Raw genomic sequence first — 21,312 nt, 5'->3', positions numbered from 1 at the left:
AGATTAACAACTAATATTGTTATTGTTCAAAACACATAAGATTTCTTCTCTTTTGAAATATTACTACTACTTACTACTTAATGTAATTGATTGTCTGCAGCCTGTTTACGTCTTTCATGGAGTGTTTACTATTTCTCTTTCTGAACATTTGTAAGTTTCACTGTTTTTTGTTTTTCTAATGATACGTTTTCAAGCTTTTTAGATTATGAGATAGGCTGTCAGCAATGTAAGTTGTAAATAGAATTAAGGGGCTGGAAATAAAATGTAATGATATTAGAATTATGGCAGCAAACCAAACACAACACAAAGAACTTGGCACAGTTTTTCAACCAAACTAACCGACTTGAGTCCGGACCGACTTCTGAGTCGGGACCGGCTTCTGAGTCGCGAACGGCCTCCGAGTATGGAACGGCCTCTGAGTCGGGACCGGCCTCTGAGTATGGAACGGCCTCTGAGTCACGAACGGCCTCTGAGTCGCGAACGGCCTCTGAGTATGGACTAAAAAACATTGAAAGCCAAGACGCAGTAGTCTTTGACGACCAGGACATAAACAAATACTATCCATATGTGAATAAAGGTGATCTAGTTTTGGAAGACATCGAATCAATAGACTTCGAAGACCTAGACAAGAATGAAGAGCCTGAGATAAAACCTGCTATTGAGGTGAAGCCTGCTGTTGAGATAAAGCCTGATGTCAACAGAAACAGGATGTGTCGTGTTGAAGGGACGCTCTCCAGCAGAGAGGATGCACAACGCACCATATGTGGGAACACAAAAATATTCCCAATGCAGACAAACCTTGGTGCTGAAAGCATGACAAAAATACCAAGATTTGGTCTTTTTGAATTTGCTTGAACTGGAGGACCTGCCTCCGAGTGAGGACCTGCCTCCGAGTGAGGACCTGCCTCCGAGTTAGGACCATGCTCCGAGTAAAGACCTGCCTCCTTTGAATTGCCTTGTTGCTGAAAATGTGCTATATAAATAAAATTACCTTATTACCTTACCTTATCTCCTTAGAAAAGAAATTAATAACAAATACTGTTATTGTTAAAAAAAACATAAGATTTCTTCTGCTCTTTTAAAATACTACTTATCTTACACTACTTAACAAGAATTGTGCAAATGGTGAATTTTGCAGAAAAATGAAAAAGGGTTGTTTTTTTTGTTGTTGTTGTTATAAATATATTATAAAAAATCTGATTTATGCTTCGTGGCAGTTCATTACCAGAAAAACCCTCAACACTAAATTAATAAGTAATACTAGAAAATTTCTGAAGAAATTTAAATGGGGCGTATCAAAGTGTGCCTGTCATTTGGACCCAAATCAGGTGTTCTGATGCTAAAAATTAGCAACTATGTTAAGCTTTGCTAACCTGTGCCTGTGGAGAATTACAACCATGTGGACTAACATGGACTTATTCTATTCAATATGTTAAAATTAGTGTATAAGCTAACATTAGTGGCATGTGGGGTATCACTAGCATGTTGTCTTACTTTGACTTGCTCCATTCAGTATACTAATCATTGTTAATCAATAAAAAAATAGCTAAAATTGTTATAGGGAAAAGGCTAGAGCAGCGTTTCACAGCCCTCCATTAGTGTCTGCTTAGACACAGGCGGTGTCTTAACATTAACGTGGCATTAACATTAACAAAAATAATGCATTTTTGCATTAACATTCCTAAAATGCATTAAAAATGCATTAACCTGGGAGGCAGGTTAGTTAGCTAGAAGGAAATAGCTAAAATGATTATTTTAGAGAAAAGGCTAATAGTGCACCGCCTAAATCCAATAGAAAAATCTGCAGTTTCAGCAATTACTCCATACGGCCAAGGCTATACAAACAAAAATAGAATCAATTGACATCACAGTATTAGGAAGATGGTTATAATGTTATGCCTGATGATGGATGTGTGTTGCACTGATGGATGATTTGGTTACAAAGAATGCACAAAATAATAAGATAATCGGAAAACACAGGAAGAGAGTACTGGATTTAAGTCTGTAAATCCATAAATTGAGGTTTTATTCGCAGATAAACGATTAAATAAAAGCTGCTGGGTGACTTACGAGCTCTCTGACTGGCACTTCACTCAGGTTGCACAGGCTCAGGTCCGCCTCATTCCCGCTGATTTTATCCTTCAGGTTTAATACTTTGGGTTTACTCATCCTGCAGTCTTGAAGGGAACACGGCAACAGAGTTCACCAGATTCAGAACCGAGTCAAACTGTTTTACTGCACACACTCCTGACAAGCAGACAACAGGAAACACAGTAAATCTTAACACTTTACCTGACTGCTCACCTGGTACAACAGCCGGAGAAGAACTAAGTCCAATAATGACAAAAAGGAGACAGAAATCGAGCGTTTCGGGGTGTAAATATAAGCCAATCGAAGAATAATCTCTGTTAGAGTTGTATATTTGGAGCTCTGACTGCCTCTCAATGAAAATCCACGTCATTGGTTGAGCAACGTGGCAACGCTAACGAGACAGCGCCCTCTATCGTGGCGGAGGACACAGCAGCGACTTTTCTTTAGTTTTTCCTCAAAGCTTTATATATATATATTTTAAATATATATTTTTCTTTTTATAAAAATAAAATCATAAGTAATGTACAACAAGCGCATGCATTTAAAAATAAGCACCAATAAGAATGTCTGCATAATTTAAAGAGAGACTTCACTGGCACAGAAAGACTTAGTCTTTAAAGCATGGTTAGTCATGCACCTAAATAAATGATAATTTTAACGTTGAAGTAGGCTGGTTGCTTACCTGACCATTTACAGTATCTAATAATTTCCATATAGATTTATTTTCCATATAAAAACAAAAGTATGGCTGCCTTTTGTAGAAAACGATTACACAATTATTTTTTGTAAAATAACTTTTAACACAAAATGTATCAAACAAATGTATTTTTTGATGTATTTAAAAGGGATTGAATAATATTTTCCTATCTATGATTTTTTTAGTCAACCAAGCGCTACACCTTCACAACAACATGGAAAATTGCAGCTATACTTGTAATAATTTCATCCTCTTCGTCAAGATATTTTTACATATCTTTAACTATCACAATAATGGAAGAAGCTGCAAATTTAACCAGAAAATGATTAATCTAATCCTCCCATGAGCGTTTCTTGCTTTAGGGTTGTCTCTTTTAGTGAATATCCAGAATAATCATGGCATCCAGTCATGGATGATAAACAATAGAAGTTTTTGGCTTCCTCAAAATAAAAGTGGTTATTTCAAAGTAATCCAAAGGATTTAGCACAACTTCTCATCTGTCTAAGCCAGATAAATGATGTTACACAACATCTTCCTTCAGACTGATGGGGCCAGATGGGCAGTCAGTTTACATGCCTGGAGACATGTCTGAGTCTCTTCCATTCATAAGTCTTCCACAGAGGCTTTAAAGAAAAACCTCTGTAAGCTTCAAATGTGACAAGCATGGTGCAAGATAAAATCATCCAACATTGTCAGGGAGGCAGAAATTTTCTGCTGTTGTCTAAAGAGAGTATTTTTGTTGAGAGGAGATATCAAAAACTCCTAATGGAATAACTTTATGTTGACTATTTTAATATGTGCAGTTCAAAATTCCCTTGTTTGTTAGAGGAGAATTGGCAGAGAGGATCAAAGTGATAGAAAGGCAGCAGTAACTTAATCAAACCACTCAATAAAATCAAGGGATGCCAAATATAATCTCTGAATTTACAACATTTTGAACTTTAAAGAAGATGAGCTACAGCTGCAAAAAAAACAGACAACTGGGATCATAATTCACAAAGACTCACCAACATTGAACAGAAACAGATTGCAAAAATATTGCCTGATCCAATGAATCTTTATTTCAGCTGCAATAATCTCATGATGTAGAATCAGACCTTGGTGTGAACAAGGTCAACCATGGATCCAACCTAAAAAAAAACCCAAACAAACAAACAAAAAAAAAACAGACCACCATGTCATGCAGAACCACATTTCCATCTTAGCTTCAGTCAAATCGTTGTGAAGCCAGTGCATATGAATCAGCTCCTCTGTGCGGCTCCAGACCACTTAGGGATTTTAAAGCCAAGCCAATGATTTCGCCGCAGCACCGGGCTCACAGTGAACTCCCACCACAGGGTAAAACCAAATAATCTGCAGCCCCACTGCCAGTGGCAGCTGTTGCCTGGGCACATGTCCAAAAGAGGAGGAGAGAGATGGCACAAAGAGTCGCATCCTGCCAACGCATCAAAGATGTGACTGTCAGTAATTCCAACACTGTTTCCCTGGAGATGGTTGCTTTCTCTCCTTGGTGGTAAAAGTTGTGTGAGGCTGTGAGAGGGCAGTAAAAGAAGGCTGACACAGGGAGGCATTGTTTTATGTGCCATGACCTTTGTACGCAGGACGGTCTGTGATTACAGCTTCTCTCTACTGTTACTGTCCTACATATTCACTCTTTTTCTTTTGGAAACAAATGCTTTCTACCTTCCTATTTCAAGTTGTTGAATTTTATGACGTCTTACGCCTGGAATATTCAGTCGGAAAACCGACAGCTTTTCAAAATGAAAATCTGAGGCCTGTGATGCGTTCATGCTTTGGAGAACCACCATCTGTTGACAGTTTTCCAAACTCCTCATGTTTTTATTTACATAAAACTGCCGCTCTATCCTAAATTTTTTTTTTTTTTTAAATTGCCTTTTAGTTTGCGTGTAGGAGTCATCATTAACCCTATAATCAAAATAAGATGTTCTGTTAACACTTTTTTTCCCCCTGTGTTCTGCAGTTAATTTTTGTCTATAAAACAGGTCATGTCTTTGCTAGTGTTTATTTACATGACAGCAGATGGCTGCTGTGAGCAGACAGGTTGCATTTCAGGACTGGGCTCCGCTCCGCAGCGCCCCCGTCCGGCCTGCCGCTGCACTGCGCGGAGAAGCTGTGCGTGTGTGAGTGTGCGTGTGTATGCGTGTGCGCCCGGTGAGCGACTGCCGCTGAAGAGACAACACCGCTGTCTGCTGTCAGGTAAGAAAACCGCCGACACATTTCCTTCATTTCACCGAATTAATCAGCGAGTCATCACTTGGTGATCGAAGACCGAGGCACAGACGCGAGCTGGACGCAGCGTCGTCTTTTCTCCATCGGCATTCCTTGTCTTGTCACTTAATATATTTGTGTGAGGTGGGAGAGGTTTGGCCTCCATGCGTTTCTGCGGCCAGAAACATCCCGCTCAGGACTAAAAAACGCCTTTTCTTGCATCGTCTGTCCGCGCGTCTCCTGCAGCCGCGTTTTTTTATTTCTTTTTCTTCTTTTTTTTTTTCGTCTCACACGTTTTCAGTTGTTTTTATTTTTGTGCACCATGCGCCGTCTCCATCCTCCTCATCGATCCTCTCCCACAATAAAGACAGAAACGTGTTTGTGTTGCAGCCATCGTCGCTCCTCGGCATTTCGCGTGTTTTCTCCTCGTTCCCCGCAGGGATCAAATAAAAACGTCTCCACCATCCTTCTCGGCGCAGGTCCCCCGTCCTTGAACGCTCTAACGGCGCTAATCCGCCGGAATATTTATAATCTTGTTATTGCGAGGTCTCAGGAGGACAGTGATGTCATGTTTTTCGGTGATATTTACTCCTGTTTGGTGTCTGTGCGCGGTGCTTTTGTTGTCTCCGTTGTCTGCTTTGAGCTCAGCGCGTTAGTGTGAATTTTAGGCAGTGAAGCCGTTCACGTTGCTTTCCTTGCTGCCCGTTATTCTGGATCTTTCGCTTCTTTCTTGCACCTCAGGGCCCGAATGGTTTCTCATGCATTTTTTTTTTCTTTTTTCCTCCCTCACCTTTAAACATGCATTAAATTCTGCATCTTAATCATTGCAAAACACGACACCCCCTATCCCCCGGTTCCCCACCTGACTGCATTGATTATGTGTGTCTTTTGTGTTTTTATATAATGACATTTATTTAAGAGCGCAGACAGCGTGGGCCGTCAGCAGCCTGTGCGCCTGTGCCAAGCCCATTTTTCATTTGCTCAACAGTGCAGCGAGCCAGCTTGCTTAACTGTCACATATGGACTCCACGGTAATCCACCTGAGGTCAGTGGACACAATCTGAGCCGGAGAGCCTTTAAACGTGACCCCTTTGTGTGCTTTAATTGGCTGTTTTTAATGCAATAACACCTGCGGGTTTGTTGAGCTGCATGGATTTGGCGTCGGACACACCTTGTCCTCCATCCTCTCCATCTCATACTTGCAAAGCATTGATTTTTTTTTTTTTTATTGTTTCTTCTTCTGCACGGAGCGGGCATGTTGTAGTCTGTAACCGCAGCTTGGAGCCGCTCCAACCTGCCAGGTGATCCAGTGGAAGAAGAAGAAGAAAAAAAAGACGCTTCGGTGCCATCTTGTTAACGCTCCGATATACTCTTATTTCTGCAAGTTTCTGCAGCACTTTGGCTGGGATTGTTACTCTAGTGACGCTCAGGAATGCTCACACAGACACGGACAACTCCTCCCCTCTAAACTTTAGTGAAAACAGTGACTCTTCTGGACAGATGCAATTTACAGAGGCAGAAATTAACTGAATTTATTCTCTCTTTGTTTTAGCTTCTCATTGGCACAAATATGGATACGTTTTGTCAGTACAGAGAGTATGTTTGCTCAGCGTGGCTATTTTAAGTTCAAGATTTTCCTTTGTGTCTAGTTTCAATATAAGAAGCACGTACAAACTCAGGTTTGCACACATTTAGCAAAGAACAAATCTTTTCATGAGTTTTCTCCTCTGTGCTGAACTCCACTTCTATATTTGTCCAAATTAGAGTTCCTTTACTGCAAAGGGGCAACCAACAGTTATTGTTTCTGGTCATGCCTTCTTACATTTAATCCAATAGATAATGTTACTAACAGTTTAAATATAATAATAACATTTAATCAACAATCACAAATTTACAATAAGATATTGTAAAAAAAAGAGGTATAAAAACAAACAAAAATGTAAATTTCTAATATATTTTGTCTCATTTGGCATCTTTGTAGTATTTACAGTTTCCTTTAGTAGCTGTTCTATTGTTTTCTGTGCTCATATGCAGCATATTTCAATATAGTTCAGTTCAAGCTTTTGTTCCCATATACTTCTTACAAATTTCAACATGTGCATAAACTATAATAAGACAAATATTTTGGAAGTAATACTCTTAGTTTAGTTTTAACCACTTTTCAACAAAACATCAGTTATGTGAGGCTTTTTTTGTTGGATGTTTATTTAATTAATGTGCTAAGAAAACATTCAGAATATATTTAATTACATTTCCAAACATGTCCTTGTTTGTCACAAAATGAATAACTTTTTTTTTTTTCTTTTACTCCCCCTCATGTTAAGCATCTGTTGGACACATGTCAGGTTTCGCTGCAGCTTCACTCCATGTGCTGCTTGTGGAGTAAAACCATTATGAGGATGCCATTACCAGATGCTCCTCCTCGTTGATAATCCAGTGCATTCCTGCTCCCCCTCCACCCTTTTGGGAGGAGCTGCAGCACATGTGTCATGCAATCATCGTTTGTGCTGTTATGTAATTGTTTGAAATGTTTTTTTATTCAGGACCCTTAAAGGAGCAGAGCTCTCAGGCTCTAAAGTGGAAGATTTTTGTGCACTGAACAAGGGTCTAATTCACTTTTATAATTCAAATTTCTTTTCTTTTCTTTTTGTCTAAGCTCATGTTTTTAGTTGAGCGACTGTTTGATAAATCATAAATCACAAAATAAATAGTGCAAGAGAGCTTTAATATTTACAGTTTTGCACTGTGGTTCATCTGATGGTTAATGTGAAGAAAACCACATTATAAATTGTCCTCAGTTGTCTCTATCCATGTGTTTTTGGAGGGCCACACAGGACCTGCTGCTTGTCTCCAGGGGTAACGCTACATATTGTAATATATATTTTTGAAAACTGCTGCTTGAGCTTTGAACAAGTCATGCTTCTCAAAATATTCATGTAGAATTTGGGATCACAAAGTTTAGTTATGTTGCTGCACGTTGGTGTTGCTCTAACATGATATTTTGTTTGAAGGAATTTCACATTTCAAATGAAATAGTTACAATATGACATCACTGCAGAAATAAAAACGAAATCTAATTCAAAATAAATGAAATCCAGACACACAGTATACAAACACCAATGGATATCAATGATATATTGAATATTGAAACAGAACTAGAAAACTAGACTATAATATGAGCTGATAAACTAATAAACATATTAGAGCTTGGATGGTTTAAAAGCTAACAAATTGATTTAGTGCCAAGGTATAATATAAAGTGAATAAAATACTTTTGTTTTAGTTTCTGAACACTTAGGATCATTCAGCCTAGTGACTCTGTCACACTATATGAACTGTGGACATGTCAAAAACTTGTCCTGCATGAGTGATGCATCACTACGTATATTTAAAAATGAACTGAAACTCAAATGTCGCAGAAATGATCCAATAATAGCATTAACTAATCTCACACTTTTCCATCCAATCGCTGCTGAATCTAAAGGAGAAACTGAGAGCTTAACCTACCTTCTGATTAGTTTATATAATAATTATTTGACTCTTTGGGACGGTGACAGAGCACTAATACTTCATACCCAAAACAGTATTTTGACTCTTAAATAAGGAACAAATACCACACCCCTGATCCCAATATACATTTTCAAGTTTTCAGTACGGGGCGCATCGGAAGCCTCACACACACTTCAGAGATTTCGTAGGACTTGATGTTCAACAAAATCCCTCTCATTTCCTCATTTGCATTTGTGTAACAATATATTAGTGAGTAAAAAGTGAGCAGAATAACATTTTAACTGAAAATATACATTTAAGCAAGATAGAGAGTTCATACATCTTTAAAGATGATTAAAAATTCGAATCAAGAGACTTTCCTTGTTTGTCGAGACTCACTCAGCGAAACACTGAGAGGCCCTTTTAGGCTTTAGTCCAATAGTGACCACATCCAGCAGCCGGCCTCACGTTGGACGGCTCTGCCCCGAGAGCTTAGGCTGGCAGAACAGCCAACGTCATTCAAATTACTTCTTTGGATTGTATCTGGTATGTCTTTATCCTGCGTTTGACCACAAAGCTGGAACATTCAAGCAACTTTTGGATTTATATGGATTTATTATTCATATTCCAAATACAAAAAACAGTTATTTTGTTTTAGCTTCCTAAACATGTTATCTTCCTGCCCCTCTCTTTGTATTGTAGGAAGTGATACAGCATGGCCGTGTCACTCTGATCATTTACCAATTAATTTATCCTAAGCAGACGATGGTGCGACACCCAAGTTATGCTTTGCATTGATTAACTTTTAGGGTTTACATTTTAAATTGATTCTCTGTGAAAACTGTATTTTCCCTCCTGTATGTTTGCATTTACTCCAAGCTGAAAACAGAGAGGAAAAGCTGACAGAGCTCTAACATCCGTCAGAAAAAGCTTCTCATCAGACAGAAGACGGAAAGGCACAGCAGGCCTTAAAGCTCTGCTGTTCTGCTCGGTTAATTAGCAGCATGCTGATTGAAGTCTGTGGCTCATTGCTCTCGCAGAACTGTGCGCTTAGATGTGTTCTTGTCTCCGAGCATTTGCACAATTAAACCTCGAGAGTTCCTCATGTTTTGAATTCCTCATTGAAAGACTGTGGTTTAAAGATATTTGGCGTGTCTCAAGCTCCTCTTCAAACTGGAAGGGAAAGTCGATTATGTCTCGTTTGTTTTTCTTTTTGTTTTGTTTTTTTTTTTAAGAAGGGCGATGTAACTTTGAAGGAGAACAAAGCATGTGGAGAGTGAGTGCGGTTGGCGTCATTAGACACAAAACTGCAGCGTGTTTGCGTTCATCACTTATGAGCAAAAAAAGAAAGAAAAAAAACAATGCATGCTGGCCGGTCTTGCAAGACGCTATAGATGGAAAATGAAAAAGTGCCCCACCTTCAGCCCACACTGCAAAAGTAGAGAGCTAACCCCGCAGAAGCTGCAGGCTGGGAGGCTGAGTGAGCCGGCCGAGAGGCAAACGATGAGGAAAGTAGGTCAGAGATACAGAAGCAATCAAGCATGAGAGCAGTGCTGCATCGTCGTCCTTCAGCTGAGCCAAGAGCTGCACTGGTGAGGAGACGGACACACGCACGCACACACGCACACACACACGCACACACGGCATCCGAGTCTCCTTTGTTTTTTTAGGTTTGACCTGACGTAGCACTGAGGAATTACACAAGTAAGCAATTAGTGAAATTATGCAACATAACCTGTCAGGTTTTAATTTTGCATCAAGCAGAAGCACGAAACATCTTTGTTTTCCTAGTTTATAGCTAATGTTATAGACTGACAAAATATGACAGGTTTTATGCGTTCTGACTAACCGTGAGGTGTCAGTAGAAAGAGTAAATAAACCTCAGTTTACTCTCTGGACAGCGTCTTTTATCCAATACAGCCTTCACAAACAAGGTTTTCCTGATTTGTGTAGCTTCCTGTTTCATGACTCTTTGCTTATTCAGTCCACATGTATTTTGAGGAGCTGAAAAAGGCTAACAAACAAGTCTGCTGGGGCTTTTTGTGAAGGTGATGTGAGATTATGGGATGCTAGGTTGCTTTAAGGACCATTGGTTCCTATGGACTACAGGATTTGTCAAACTCGTCACCAACTATTTTGACTGTGAGCATAGAGACGACGGTGTCTGATTCGACAACTTTGCTTTTTCCAGATGATGTTGGTTCTGTTTTTTTGTGTGCTGAAGCTGTAGAGTCAGGCCATTGTTCTCAACCACAAAAAGTGGATTTATACAATCACACCAGAAGCCAGTCTCAGCCTCAATTTATTGTTATCGGAATAATACCAGAAAATATTGTGATAAAACTACCTACCTACTTCGACCTGCAGGCCTCTTTGGAAAGAGAGCAATGTTTGGGTTTCCTTTCTGGACCTGATCCCCTGAGGCCTAATCTTGGATACATTTTCTAGACAGAAGCAACATCCAGATCAAGCTCCAGTCTATCGTCTATCTTCTGCTATCCATTTTTATGTTTTTACACATGAACAAACATTTTTATTTTTTACACATGAACCAAACACAAAGTGGAGAAGACTAAAACTTTTTCACCTAAGACTGAGACTTATTGCTCCATCCGGAGTAGAAAATCCATCTTTTTATAGTTTTTTTTATACAAGGTGTGTTGAGTAAAAGTCACCATTTGGATTCTTGCATATACGGTATTCATTCGAGAGGAGAATCCAGGGCAGACCCAGAACTCTATGGAAGAGATTGTAAATTCGTTTTGGCCCAGAAATGCTTTGGGATTCCCCATGAGGAGCTGAAATAAGTGAACCTTTCATTGACATTTCTTATTTATTGAGATGCATCTATACATCTCCTTTGTTTGACAAGAACACAATTAAGAATAAAGCAATTTTAAGAGTTATTACTCAGCAGACCTGTCCAACCCACTCTGTCACCCTGAGCTGTGCTGAGAGCTCCTGGAGCTGTGTCAACATCCCTGTTGACCGAGCTTCTTGCAGAGGCCACATCCGTGCCAAGGTCTCATTTTCACACGCCCTTGAGAGGATCAGGCTGCAGCAGCAGACCCTTTCCGCCTTTTCCCCTCATGAAGCTGCGACAAACCTTTCTGTTATGCTCTTTTTCTGCAGGAGTTGAAATGTGTGCCTTTGTGTTTAGTCTCATATCAGATCAACCTGAGATTAACGGATGCGTCCGGATAGGGGTTTGGCGGTTAAATTACCACCAGCCTCTCTCCACGTGGTGGTCCTAGCCTGTCACTAAAACGTGAACTCTTTATGAGAAGATGGCTAAATTATAGCAAATTACAGCAACACAGATGTGTAATTGTGACAACGCTTTGTTTAAACTTTAACATCCCCAGTCTGACTTGGGACGAGATGTGCGCAGAGGGATTCCAGAGTGATGTGGATTACTTCTTTTACTGATTCAATGTTTAGTAATAGTGTGTTTTCTCATGGGGTTTTAACCCTGTTAGTATATGTGTATGTCTGTTGAGCAGCTGCAGGAGCCAGCTCTGTTATCAGCGCTGAGTTTGTTTGCTCTCCAGCTGTCGGAGCTCCCGGATGCAGCGTGAACGGCCTCTTGGAGGGATTGTCTTCGTTGGCAGTGTTGCAGCTTTCTTCTTTTTCTTGTTCGGATTCTGTCATGCATGAAGCCACAATACGAGTTTTGTCCCGCAGCTCAGCGAGAGTACACTATTCATTGGGTTTTCAATGCAACACACACTCTGCCATTTATATTCAGCTGATGTCTCCCTCTTTCACTTTACAGACTTTTTTTTTTTTCTTGTTACAGGAGCTGCTTTTATTTTGTAGCTCTCCAACAGCTGGCTGTGGCAAAGTAATTCATATAAACTGAATCAGTAAAAGTAATCCTTGTTTACCCGATTTTGATCGCAACTACACTGTGTAGCGTAGCGGGATGGAAAAGTTTCAACTGTTTTGTTTTGTGCATTGACTCATTTTCATTAGCAGTTAACAAGTAGAGTCTAACTTGTAAATTTTTTATTTAGTAAATTTTTGTTTTAATTTTTTTTAAGTAATTACAGCTACATTAGTGAGGCATAACATGTTAATGTGGCTCATTAATTATGGCAGAAAAACCTCATAAATGAGGTAAATCATCACATTTGACAAGAACGAGCTGTGAAATGTTTGTCAAAAAATGTTTTCAAATCAATATAATACATTTCCTCATTAGAGGACAATGTATATATGCTCATACAATTTCCTTTTAAGGATTTTTCAAACCAGTTTCATGTATTTTCTATCCATATTGTGGATGGTTTGCTAAATTACAAAATATTTTAAAGATATAATATGCAGTTGTTGGCTCTAAATAGTTGTAAAAAATGTAAAGGAACAATTTACAATTTAATATGATAGCACCTTGAAATATTAAAAACATTTTGTTTGGTATTTATGATTATTTTAATTGTAATTTCAAGAAAAAACTAAGCCTGCAAAATGTTCCATGTAAAATTGTAACTGATAATCAATTTTATTAAAAAAAAGAACTTTGTACATACATATATACAAAACTTTACATGAAAGTAAAAATTTCAAAACTGTAAGATAAATGATGAAATAGTTGAATTTTACCTCATAATTTATGACATAACTTTCTGAAACCAAAATGAAGAAATTAGTTACAACATAAACAGATCAGCATCTATCCAGTTAAATGAGTGGGTGCAGGTGGAACGTCCTTAGGATGTCTTTTTTTTTTCTGGAGAAGTTAAATAACTGGGATACTTTCAACTGTTTTCCACCGTTAATGACAATGGTTCATTTTTATTTTCAAATCATATCCTTCTCTCCCAGTTTGACCTGCTTATAAGGCTTCCTGTTACGGAAGGCAGGCAAAAGCATGCAGAAACTGCCTGAAAGTTTTGCCTGATTTGATCTGTTCCCATAGTTATGCCACCCCAAACCAAAGCAGAACAGTAAAAATCTGAAACTTTAAAGAGTCAGAGACAGAAAAATGATCTTGTCTCTGGGTCTGATTGTCCCGTTGCTGCCGTCTGGGCCGAAAGTGGAAGTGTAAACAGCCATGAGGTCATAAGATAAGAGGGGAGGCAGAGTGAAGGTTGCATAGCTGAGCCAGGTGTATTTACACTCGCAGAGTAACCAGGACAACAGTTTAGGTGTTGCTGCTTGTAAATAACAGTTGTGCTAGGTGGGAGAGATATTCCCTGTTTTTCTTTGGTAGGTGTCAAAAAATGTTGAGTTTTACAACCTTCAGGAACTGAAAAGCAAATTTAATGAAACGCAGTATCCTAAAAGAAAAAGTTGAAACTACTTTCTGTTTACATATTCATCCAAGATTGGGTTTCTTGCAAATATTTACATGGAATACAAGTTTGTTCCCAATGTGTAGGCTCAACTCAACCAGTATTTGGGGTTTTGAGAGTTTTTTACTCGAAACCAAAATGTTGAGTTTTTACTGTGGGATTCCTGTAAAAATTTGTGTGTGTTTTCTGTTTCATAATCTTTCTGATGTTTTCACTTTGGTTTGGACTGAGTTAACAGCTGGACTCTTTTCAAACAAGAATAAGTGATAATATGCATCTGAATGCAAAGAGCAAGCCACACTGTTCAGATTTCCCTCCTACATCCTTTTTAAAACGTAGGTTTGAGGACGACATGCCTTCTGTGTCCACCCCGATGTTCCTCTCTTGTTTTCTATAGTTTGCTACTGTAGATTTCTTTCCATAATAAGACTCCCCAACTTCATGGAAAACAACAACCTGACCCATTCTTGACCAGTTTCTTGCAAATCAAATTTCTATGGCCCTCTCTGGTTAGTAAGTTGACATAATTACCTCCAAATTGGAGCAACCGTGGAGAACTGAATTTTTTTATTTTTTTTTATGATTGCACGCTATAATATTCAACTTCTAAAAGTGCGTAGGTTGAATTTCAAAATCGAACCACAAAAACAGCTCCTGTCTTGATCACCGTAATTCACCCGAAGCATTTTGCAAAAAATAATACTTGTACATTTCATTGCAAGACGATTTTTGCATTTTGTCACATAACAACCACAAACTTTTTATTGGGATTTTAAAAGGATCAGTTATTATGAAATTGTGAAGTGGTTTTCAAACTTTTATTTAAAATAATGAAAAAAAGTTGTGTAATTGTGCATATGAGTTTTATTCCTCTGAGTACAACAACTTTTTTTTGCATTTACAAGTCTTTGGAGGTATATCTTTAGTAGCTTTACACATCAGTAGGCGTATAAACAAAAATATGCTTTCAAAAAGCAGCTCTTAGCGCCAGATTTGCATTTTAAGTTGGATTTGGGTCTGGATTTTCTCTGGACCAACATAATATAATCTAAACCATTCAATTGTAGCTCTGATTGTATGTTAAAGATTGTTATCTTGCTTTCTGTCCCTTCTGGGAAAAAATAAAGCAATCCCAAAGCATGATGACACCACTGAGTTTTTCTCCTAAAAGTAGAATTTTGCATTTCCAACTGAGCTGTGGATCTCTCCAGTTCCTCCAGAGTTACAATGGGAGACACAGATCAGCCGAATTTTATCTTAAGATGTATACATCGGGGATGCCGAATAAAAATGCCGTCAAAATGTAAAACTGTGAAATGATTTTTAAAACTTACTTCCAATCAAAAACTATTTAGACTTCTCCCTCAGACCAATGTGTGTCCTTACAGTATGACCTGTCCACTGACAGCTGATGGATCTCAGCAACAACGTACCTCTGGGAGATTAAACCGCCGTGTTGCTTTGCCAACATGGGCATCAGAGAGGAACTAAAGCTTAGAAGTTGCCAAATCTGCATCACAGTTTGGATGGAGAGGCTGATTATGGCATAAGCTCTCCACACTGCCGGGGTCTGACAGTTCGTGTGAGAGAGGGCATTAACAAATATGATTTGAACTGATGTAACCAGAGGCTTGGGCTTAATCTGATATGTAATCCTCTTTTTTTTTTTCATGAGCTTTGATGTGTTGTGGGCTGGATGAAGGAGCGTCTGGGTTTTACCGTGGCGCAGGAGGAAGTATTTACACTGTGACGACTTGTTGGGAGTTCGGCTTCTGTAAACTCAAAGAGGTTGATCAGGAAGTGCAGCTTGTCGCAGTGAGGACAGCATTCACATGGGCTCCTGGGGATGTAGAAGGGGGGCAGGGGAGGCGCTATTTTTGTCTGTGGGACTGTAACATGAAGCATCGACCCCACGTCAGGATGTATAAATAACCTGGGTTTGCACAGGCGCAGTGTCTGTTTACATTCGGAGGTGATGGACCTCAAGTGCGTCATCATTACCTTTAGTCCCTCCAGCCAGGCCACTTCGTTCACCGAAGCTGCCCTGCACGTGAAGGTTATGACTTGTTTGACGTGAGGCACGTTCTGGGTTGTTCTCCTGACTCTCTTGTCGTTTCCTCTTTTGCAGCCTGACCAGTAACTGGCAATGGAGTACATGAACAACGCCTCGAACAGCTACGGTTCTGGAGACACCGTCAGTGCCTCCTTAACGAACATGACCATCAATGACCAGCATCACCAGGAGAACGGAGTCAAAATGAAAGGTCAGCCATCAGCAGCGGACAATGACACACACACACACACACACACACACACACACACACACACACAAGTCGCTAACCCTGAAAACATTTTTTTTAATGTTTATATATTTGTATATAAGGTGTATATATGTAAGTTTGTATGTTTAGAAATTAGCCTGAAGTCAACAAACCAAGTAACTTGTTCATCACCACCACACATTTGAAATCTCCGATAAATAACACACACATGACATGCACCTTCTTAAATGAACAATTGTGTTAGAAAAGCAATGGCTGCAAACAAACAGGAAACTGTTTATGATTTTGGGATAAGTGATATAAAAGAAACGGGAAAGTATCATGTAAGTTCAAGCAACTTTCCAGACTGTATGCATATTTGGGAAAGAAACCTGTGACTCCAGTTATGTTGGTGTTTATATGAATTTAGATTCTTAATTTATTAGAACACCATTAAAACTAACTAAAACTATTCAGTTACATGAATTCATTAAACATAATTCATGTTAATTTTATTTTAGCCATCATCATTTGATGAAATTATCAAAACTGTGGTAATAAAATCTAAATATCTTTGGATTAATATAATCTAAATATTTCTGGGAATAGTTTATCAACAAACAGTTTTTCATGCAAAGCCATAATAAACAAATGTAATAAAGATTTTAGATTTTTCTTTTATACGGTATTAACACATTCTTGTTAAGCAGGTGAATAATGGTGCAAAATGTGTTTAAATCTCCATTATTGTAAATTCACGACAGTAATAGTAATTAATTCCCTTTTAATGTGCTTTAACTAATCCCTTTACATGTTTTTGTTGTGCTTTCCAACTTTGACGCCCACAGGTTGCAGATTAATTCCTATTTTTTTCTTCATGTCGGAGCTTTGATCCCAGATTATTTTGGTAAAGACTGTAAATGTAGATTTGTGTGAGGGTACAGTGAGGGAGGGGCAGGGCCTGACTCCCCGACTTTCTGCCCTATTTTCGTCTTAATCTTTACACAATGGATTCAGTACATGATGGACTTCAGCTGGACTGGGTTCTGTAATCCGGGTATCTGGGTCAGACGTTCTTGAACGAGACCCGTGTTAGTCGTTTAAGTTGCTGCTCAAGCAATCAAGCATTTAGGGCTGCAGAGAAAACTGTTTCCTAATGTCAACAGCTTGTCTTCTTTTAAGTGCTGATGTGATGTACAGCACAGCTCTAAGACAAAACGTTTCAGCATCTCTTTATGGACGTATGAATGCAAAAACTGCCATTAAAGACTATTTATTGAGGGTGGATTTCAATATGTCTAACATTTTTTTCTATTTCTTAATTTTTTTTCTGTCAGCTGTCTTATTTGATGGTACACCATAAAGATGCTAATAAATTTGTTAAACATGTCTTCTGTTGGAGTAGCATTACCTCAAACTGAAATATTTAGAAAATTGCAACTAATTGCAATCAAAGTGGAACTTCTAATTACTTTTTCATGACTGTTTTCATGCATATAAATATGCGGTGACACAAATGTCTAAATAGGACGGAATGATAAGAATAAAGATGAGATTTTTAGTAACACACATATTCCAGTTGGGTTTGGGGGGGGGAGAGGAAATGTGGAAACAGCACCTTGTTTTGATTGTTAAGCATAGTGATGGATCTGTGATGCTGTGGGCTCACAGAATAAACAGACTCAAATTAATGGTTAGATTTTAAAAGGTTTTCTCTGTTAGATGGTTCTGTAATAAAAGATTTATACATGTTCAGATCTTAATCTGCTGATAATTATTTATATCTTTAATTCTAACATACATTTTATTTCAGCCAATATTAATCTGTTTCATACTCATCAGCAATATGTTTTTTTTTTTTCGTTTTTTTTTATTTAATTAGAAGCTAGCTTCCATTTTCTATTTCAGCTCTAGATTTTATTACTTCAAAAATAAATTTTTCAGTTTTCAGCTCAGGGTGTAACGGTCTTACTACCACCTTGTCTTGGCGGAGCGGGCTTGCTTTGTATGATAAATTGTAATTATGGTTATAATTTCTGTTCATCAAATCAAAATAGCAAAATTCATTGCGTTGCTGTCATGTTGTCACTATTTGTGTTGAATTCCCTCCTAAGTGTGACTTGAGTTTGCAAAACGAAAGTCGCAGAAAAAAAAAATATCGGTCTGTTATTTTATCCATCTTGGGTTGATTGTTTACATTGCTGATAATAATCAGTTTTAAATCCATCAGAAGTGTTTTTTTTTTCCCCCACCTGTTTTTATCCCATTGTACCACGTGGCTACTTAGTACGTAGCCTAGCTTTTCCCAGTTTACAGCCCTCACTAGTGCAGTCGTTATATCCATTTCCAATTCCCATTATCCCGTGTACTAACAGGACACAGCCAACAGAGTCACGTTCGTCTGCAAAGCTAAACGGCTTATCAGTAAGAAGTGAAACACAAAGTGAGTATCTAATCAACACATTTAAGTAAGAGATGTAGAGTCTGTACAGTGTAAAGTGTGAAGTTAGGCTGTAGTGGTTAGTCTGTAGAGTCCCTATCAATACTACAACCTTTTTGTCTTAAGGCAAATAAACAAAACAAAACAATATATCAAAATAACAATTTACCAATTTCAAGACCAAGATGCTGTAAATCATTTGGTTCCAAGATTTAGAAATGAATTGTTTACCTTCAATTTTATTTAATTTTTTTGTGGAATTACCTTCATTATAAATTCTTAATGTAAATTACAAATATCTGAAAGTTGTTGTTTTTTTTTTGTCCAGTTTACCATCCAGTAATTTCATTTTACTTTTCCCCCTTTCAGAACTTGTGAAATTTCTCCAGATATTAAACATATTACTATAGCAGGCTTATATCCTATCTTTACATTGAAAAGGATTTGGAAGTCTTTTTACTTATTTATTTATTTACTTCAAACATCATTAGATTAATCTTCACTTACTGTTGAGTGCTGATTTATTTTTTTAATCTTTATTTATTGAAAAATAATTGCAAATGTCTGACTTTAATATATTTTTCCCCTACATTTCCAATTTACTTTAATATAAAAAAAACTCATTAATTACTTGTTTATTACAGATATCCTGAAAATGGACAGTTTACATTTACTATCTGAAAATCTTCTTAATTTAATAGAGTCAACTGTAACCTACTGTCCTGTAATTTTAACTTATCTTGATAACATAAAGAAAAAGATGTCAGGCAAATATTCTTTATCTTTTTTACCCATGAAAACAAATCAAAAACAGACAACAGCTGAGTTTAGCTAAAAGTCGTGTCTTTATAAACTTTGATCTAAATATTTGACTCTTTGTGTTAATATTTCTAAAGTTCTCCTTCACAGCTACAGTTCTGAGAGTGCTTTTTTTTTTTTTTTTTTTTAATAAACTTTGATTTCGATTTCCAGATGAAGAAGCAGTGGTCACTGAAAATGGGCTGAAAACTGTGTGTGAACTTTCTCAGCCAGAGAGCAACCAATACGATGACGAGTTGCATCCTGGTACGAACGCCCGAAAAACGATTCCCGATCCTGACGTTTGAAAAGCTGCTTTCAACTCCCATTTCTGCTTGGTTTACTTTGTGCTCAACTTATCCCTCAACTCCTTTTTCCTTTTACAGAGAGACACTAGCTGTGTTTCGTTTCAGTCTCCCAAATGCAACCCACACTAATGGACATTTTTTGTTTTCCTGCTTTAAATCTGCTCTGCTGTTCTGCTGCTGTAAGACGTTGTAATTGCATGTAGTCACCCTGTCAGGAGCCACTGTGACAGAAAATAGGGGCTTTCTGTGCTTGTCAGAAACAAGCGCTAAAACGTCATTCCTTCCTGGGGCCAGCATGCTTTGATCGCAAATACAGAGAGCGAAAGCTTCCCCAAAACAAAGAGACTGGAAAGGTTATGAAGAGGACTCTTAGCGCAGACAGAGGACAATTCTACGCTTGTTACAGAAAATCCCAGATAAATCTGCTTAGTAAATTTGAAAACTGACTTTTAATTTTATCTTGCATCAGCTACTCCTGCAGAGAAAGGAGCAGAAGTTGATTCTGAGCTCTCAGACAAGCAAGTTGGTGTGCCCCTCTTCTGCTTTTCAGCTTCCCGTGCTTCCATCGGTTTTTACAGCTTTGCCAAAAAGTTGTTTGAATTCTAGATAAAACTAGAATTTAGTTTTAATAAGAATATGATTCTGGTTTACCGAGATGTATGTTAGCCTGTTAGCAGCCAGTGATTAGCACTTTTTCGGCTAGCTGCAAAATAACATTTTTGTGTGTTTTTTTGAAGGACACCTAAAAAGGAGATGATGAAAATCATTTCTCTGAAATTAAACATTAAATCTCAGTTTATTTTATTGTCCTGAGTTGGGTAAACTTACTTTTAACAATAATTGTACATCTACAATTATTGTTGTAGATGTACAGTTACATCAACAGAAATGTAGATGTAATTGTACATCTACATTGTTGTAGATGTACAACAATGTACATCTACAACAATAGATGTACATTGTTGTACATCTATTGTCAAATAGTCAAAGAAAGTCAAATAGAAATACAGGCACACAACCAAACTAGAAAGTGGCTTTATTTCTTTTTCTCTTTTTTTCCAAAACAAGAGGGATTACTTTAACATGATTGAATGAATTCTTGTATTTCTCAAGTTATCAGACACTTTAATTTCTATATCCAAAGTTACTGGCTGATCTTTTTTGTGTGTGTGTGTGTGTGTGTGACATGTATAAAAAAATCTGGTTTATTTCAGTTGTATAACCGAAACATGTATTTTTTATTCTTTTGGCTTTTCACTTTCTTGCTTTGGCGTGGTTTCTTTCTAATGCTAGCTGTCGGACGCTGCTTTATAAAGAACAGCAACCCAATCCTCACACTGAAATAGCAAAGAAGTCCTTTTTTTAATCTAGCCGCACATGATGGTTATTCTAGACTGAAAGAAGTGGTCGGACCACGTGCAGACCGGAGACTTGCGTAATTTGGCGCAAGATACGCGGCTCTGCGTTGTGGTAAAGGCCGCACTAACATTAAGCAGCTGAAACACCGGCTAACATGGTCCATATGCAAGCTATGTGTGTGTAGAAACCCGCTGTGCTTGTTTTGCTGTTGTGCTCTTGCTTATTTCCCCTTATGCCTTTGAATTTTTCATTACTGTGACTGACAGGTATTGGCTACGGGCTTTCTGCACTGATTGAAGACGCGCTGTTTGCAGGCTTATTGATTTCTTTGCGATGAGTGAGT

At 38.1% G+C, this 21,312-nt stretch overlaps 2 protein-coding genes across 18 annotated transcripts in view; one reads left to right on the top strand and one right to left on the bottom strand.

Annotated features, from left to right (window-relative positions):
- Window positions 1–2,508, bottom strand: part of lrrc59 (leucine rich repeat containing 59) — a 9,935-nt gene extending 7,427 nt beyond the window's left edge. Inside the window, exons 1-2 of one of the 2 annotated variants that reach the window (XM_015021208.1) lie at window positions 2,293–2,508; window positions 2,071–2,177 (exon numbers count right to left, since the gene is read on the bottom strand). In XM_015021208.1, the coding sequence (XP_014876694.1) occupies window positions 2,071–2,177; window positions 2,293–2,461 (276 nt within the window). In that variant the 5' untranslated portion in view covers window positions 2,462–2,508. The remainder of the gene's footprint in view (window positions 1–2,070; window positions 2,178–2,292) is intronic. The other variant, XM_015021215.1, reaches the window with a different exon arrangement.
- A 2,264-nt stretch (window positions 2,509–4,772) lies between these two features.
- Window positions 4,773–21,312, top strand: part of mapta (microtubule-associated protein tau a) — a 30,274-nt gene continuing 13,734 nt past the window's right edge. For 2 of the 16 annotated variants that reach the window (XM_015021163.1, XM_015021154.1), the window contains exons 1-3: window positions 4,794–5,005; window positions 15,932–16,067; window positions 19,477–19,569. In XM_015021163.1, coding sequence (XP_014876649.1) covers window positions 15,950–16,067; window positions 19,477–19,569 — 211 coding nt within the window. In that variant the 5' untranslated portion in view covers window positions 4,794–5,005; window positions 15,932–15,949. Of the gene's footprint in view, window positions 5,006–9,931; window positions 10,099–15,931; window positions 16,068–19,476; window positions 19,570–21,312 lie in introns of those variants that run through there. The other 14 variants (XM_015021170.1, XM_015021176.1, XM_015021119.1 and 11 more) reach the window with 13 other exon arrangements.

Source organism: Poecilia latipinna, unplaced genomic scaffold, assembly GCF_001443285.1.
Source record: "Poecilia latipinna isolate Pla-1442-1.1 unplaced genomic scaffold, P_latipinna-1.0 Scaffold84, whole genome shotgun sequence".
NCBI lineage: Eukaryota > Metazoa > Chordata > Actinopteri > Cyprinodontiformes > Poeciliidae > Poecilia > Poecilia latipinna.
The sequence above is the reverse complement of the archived record's forward strand: the minus strand, read 5'-3'. Positions and strand labels throughout refer to the sequence as shown.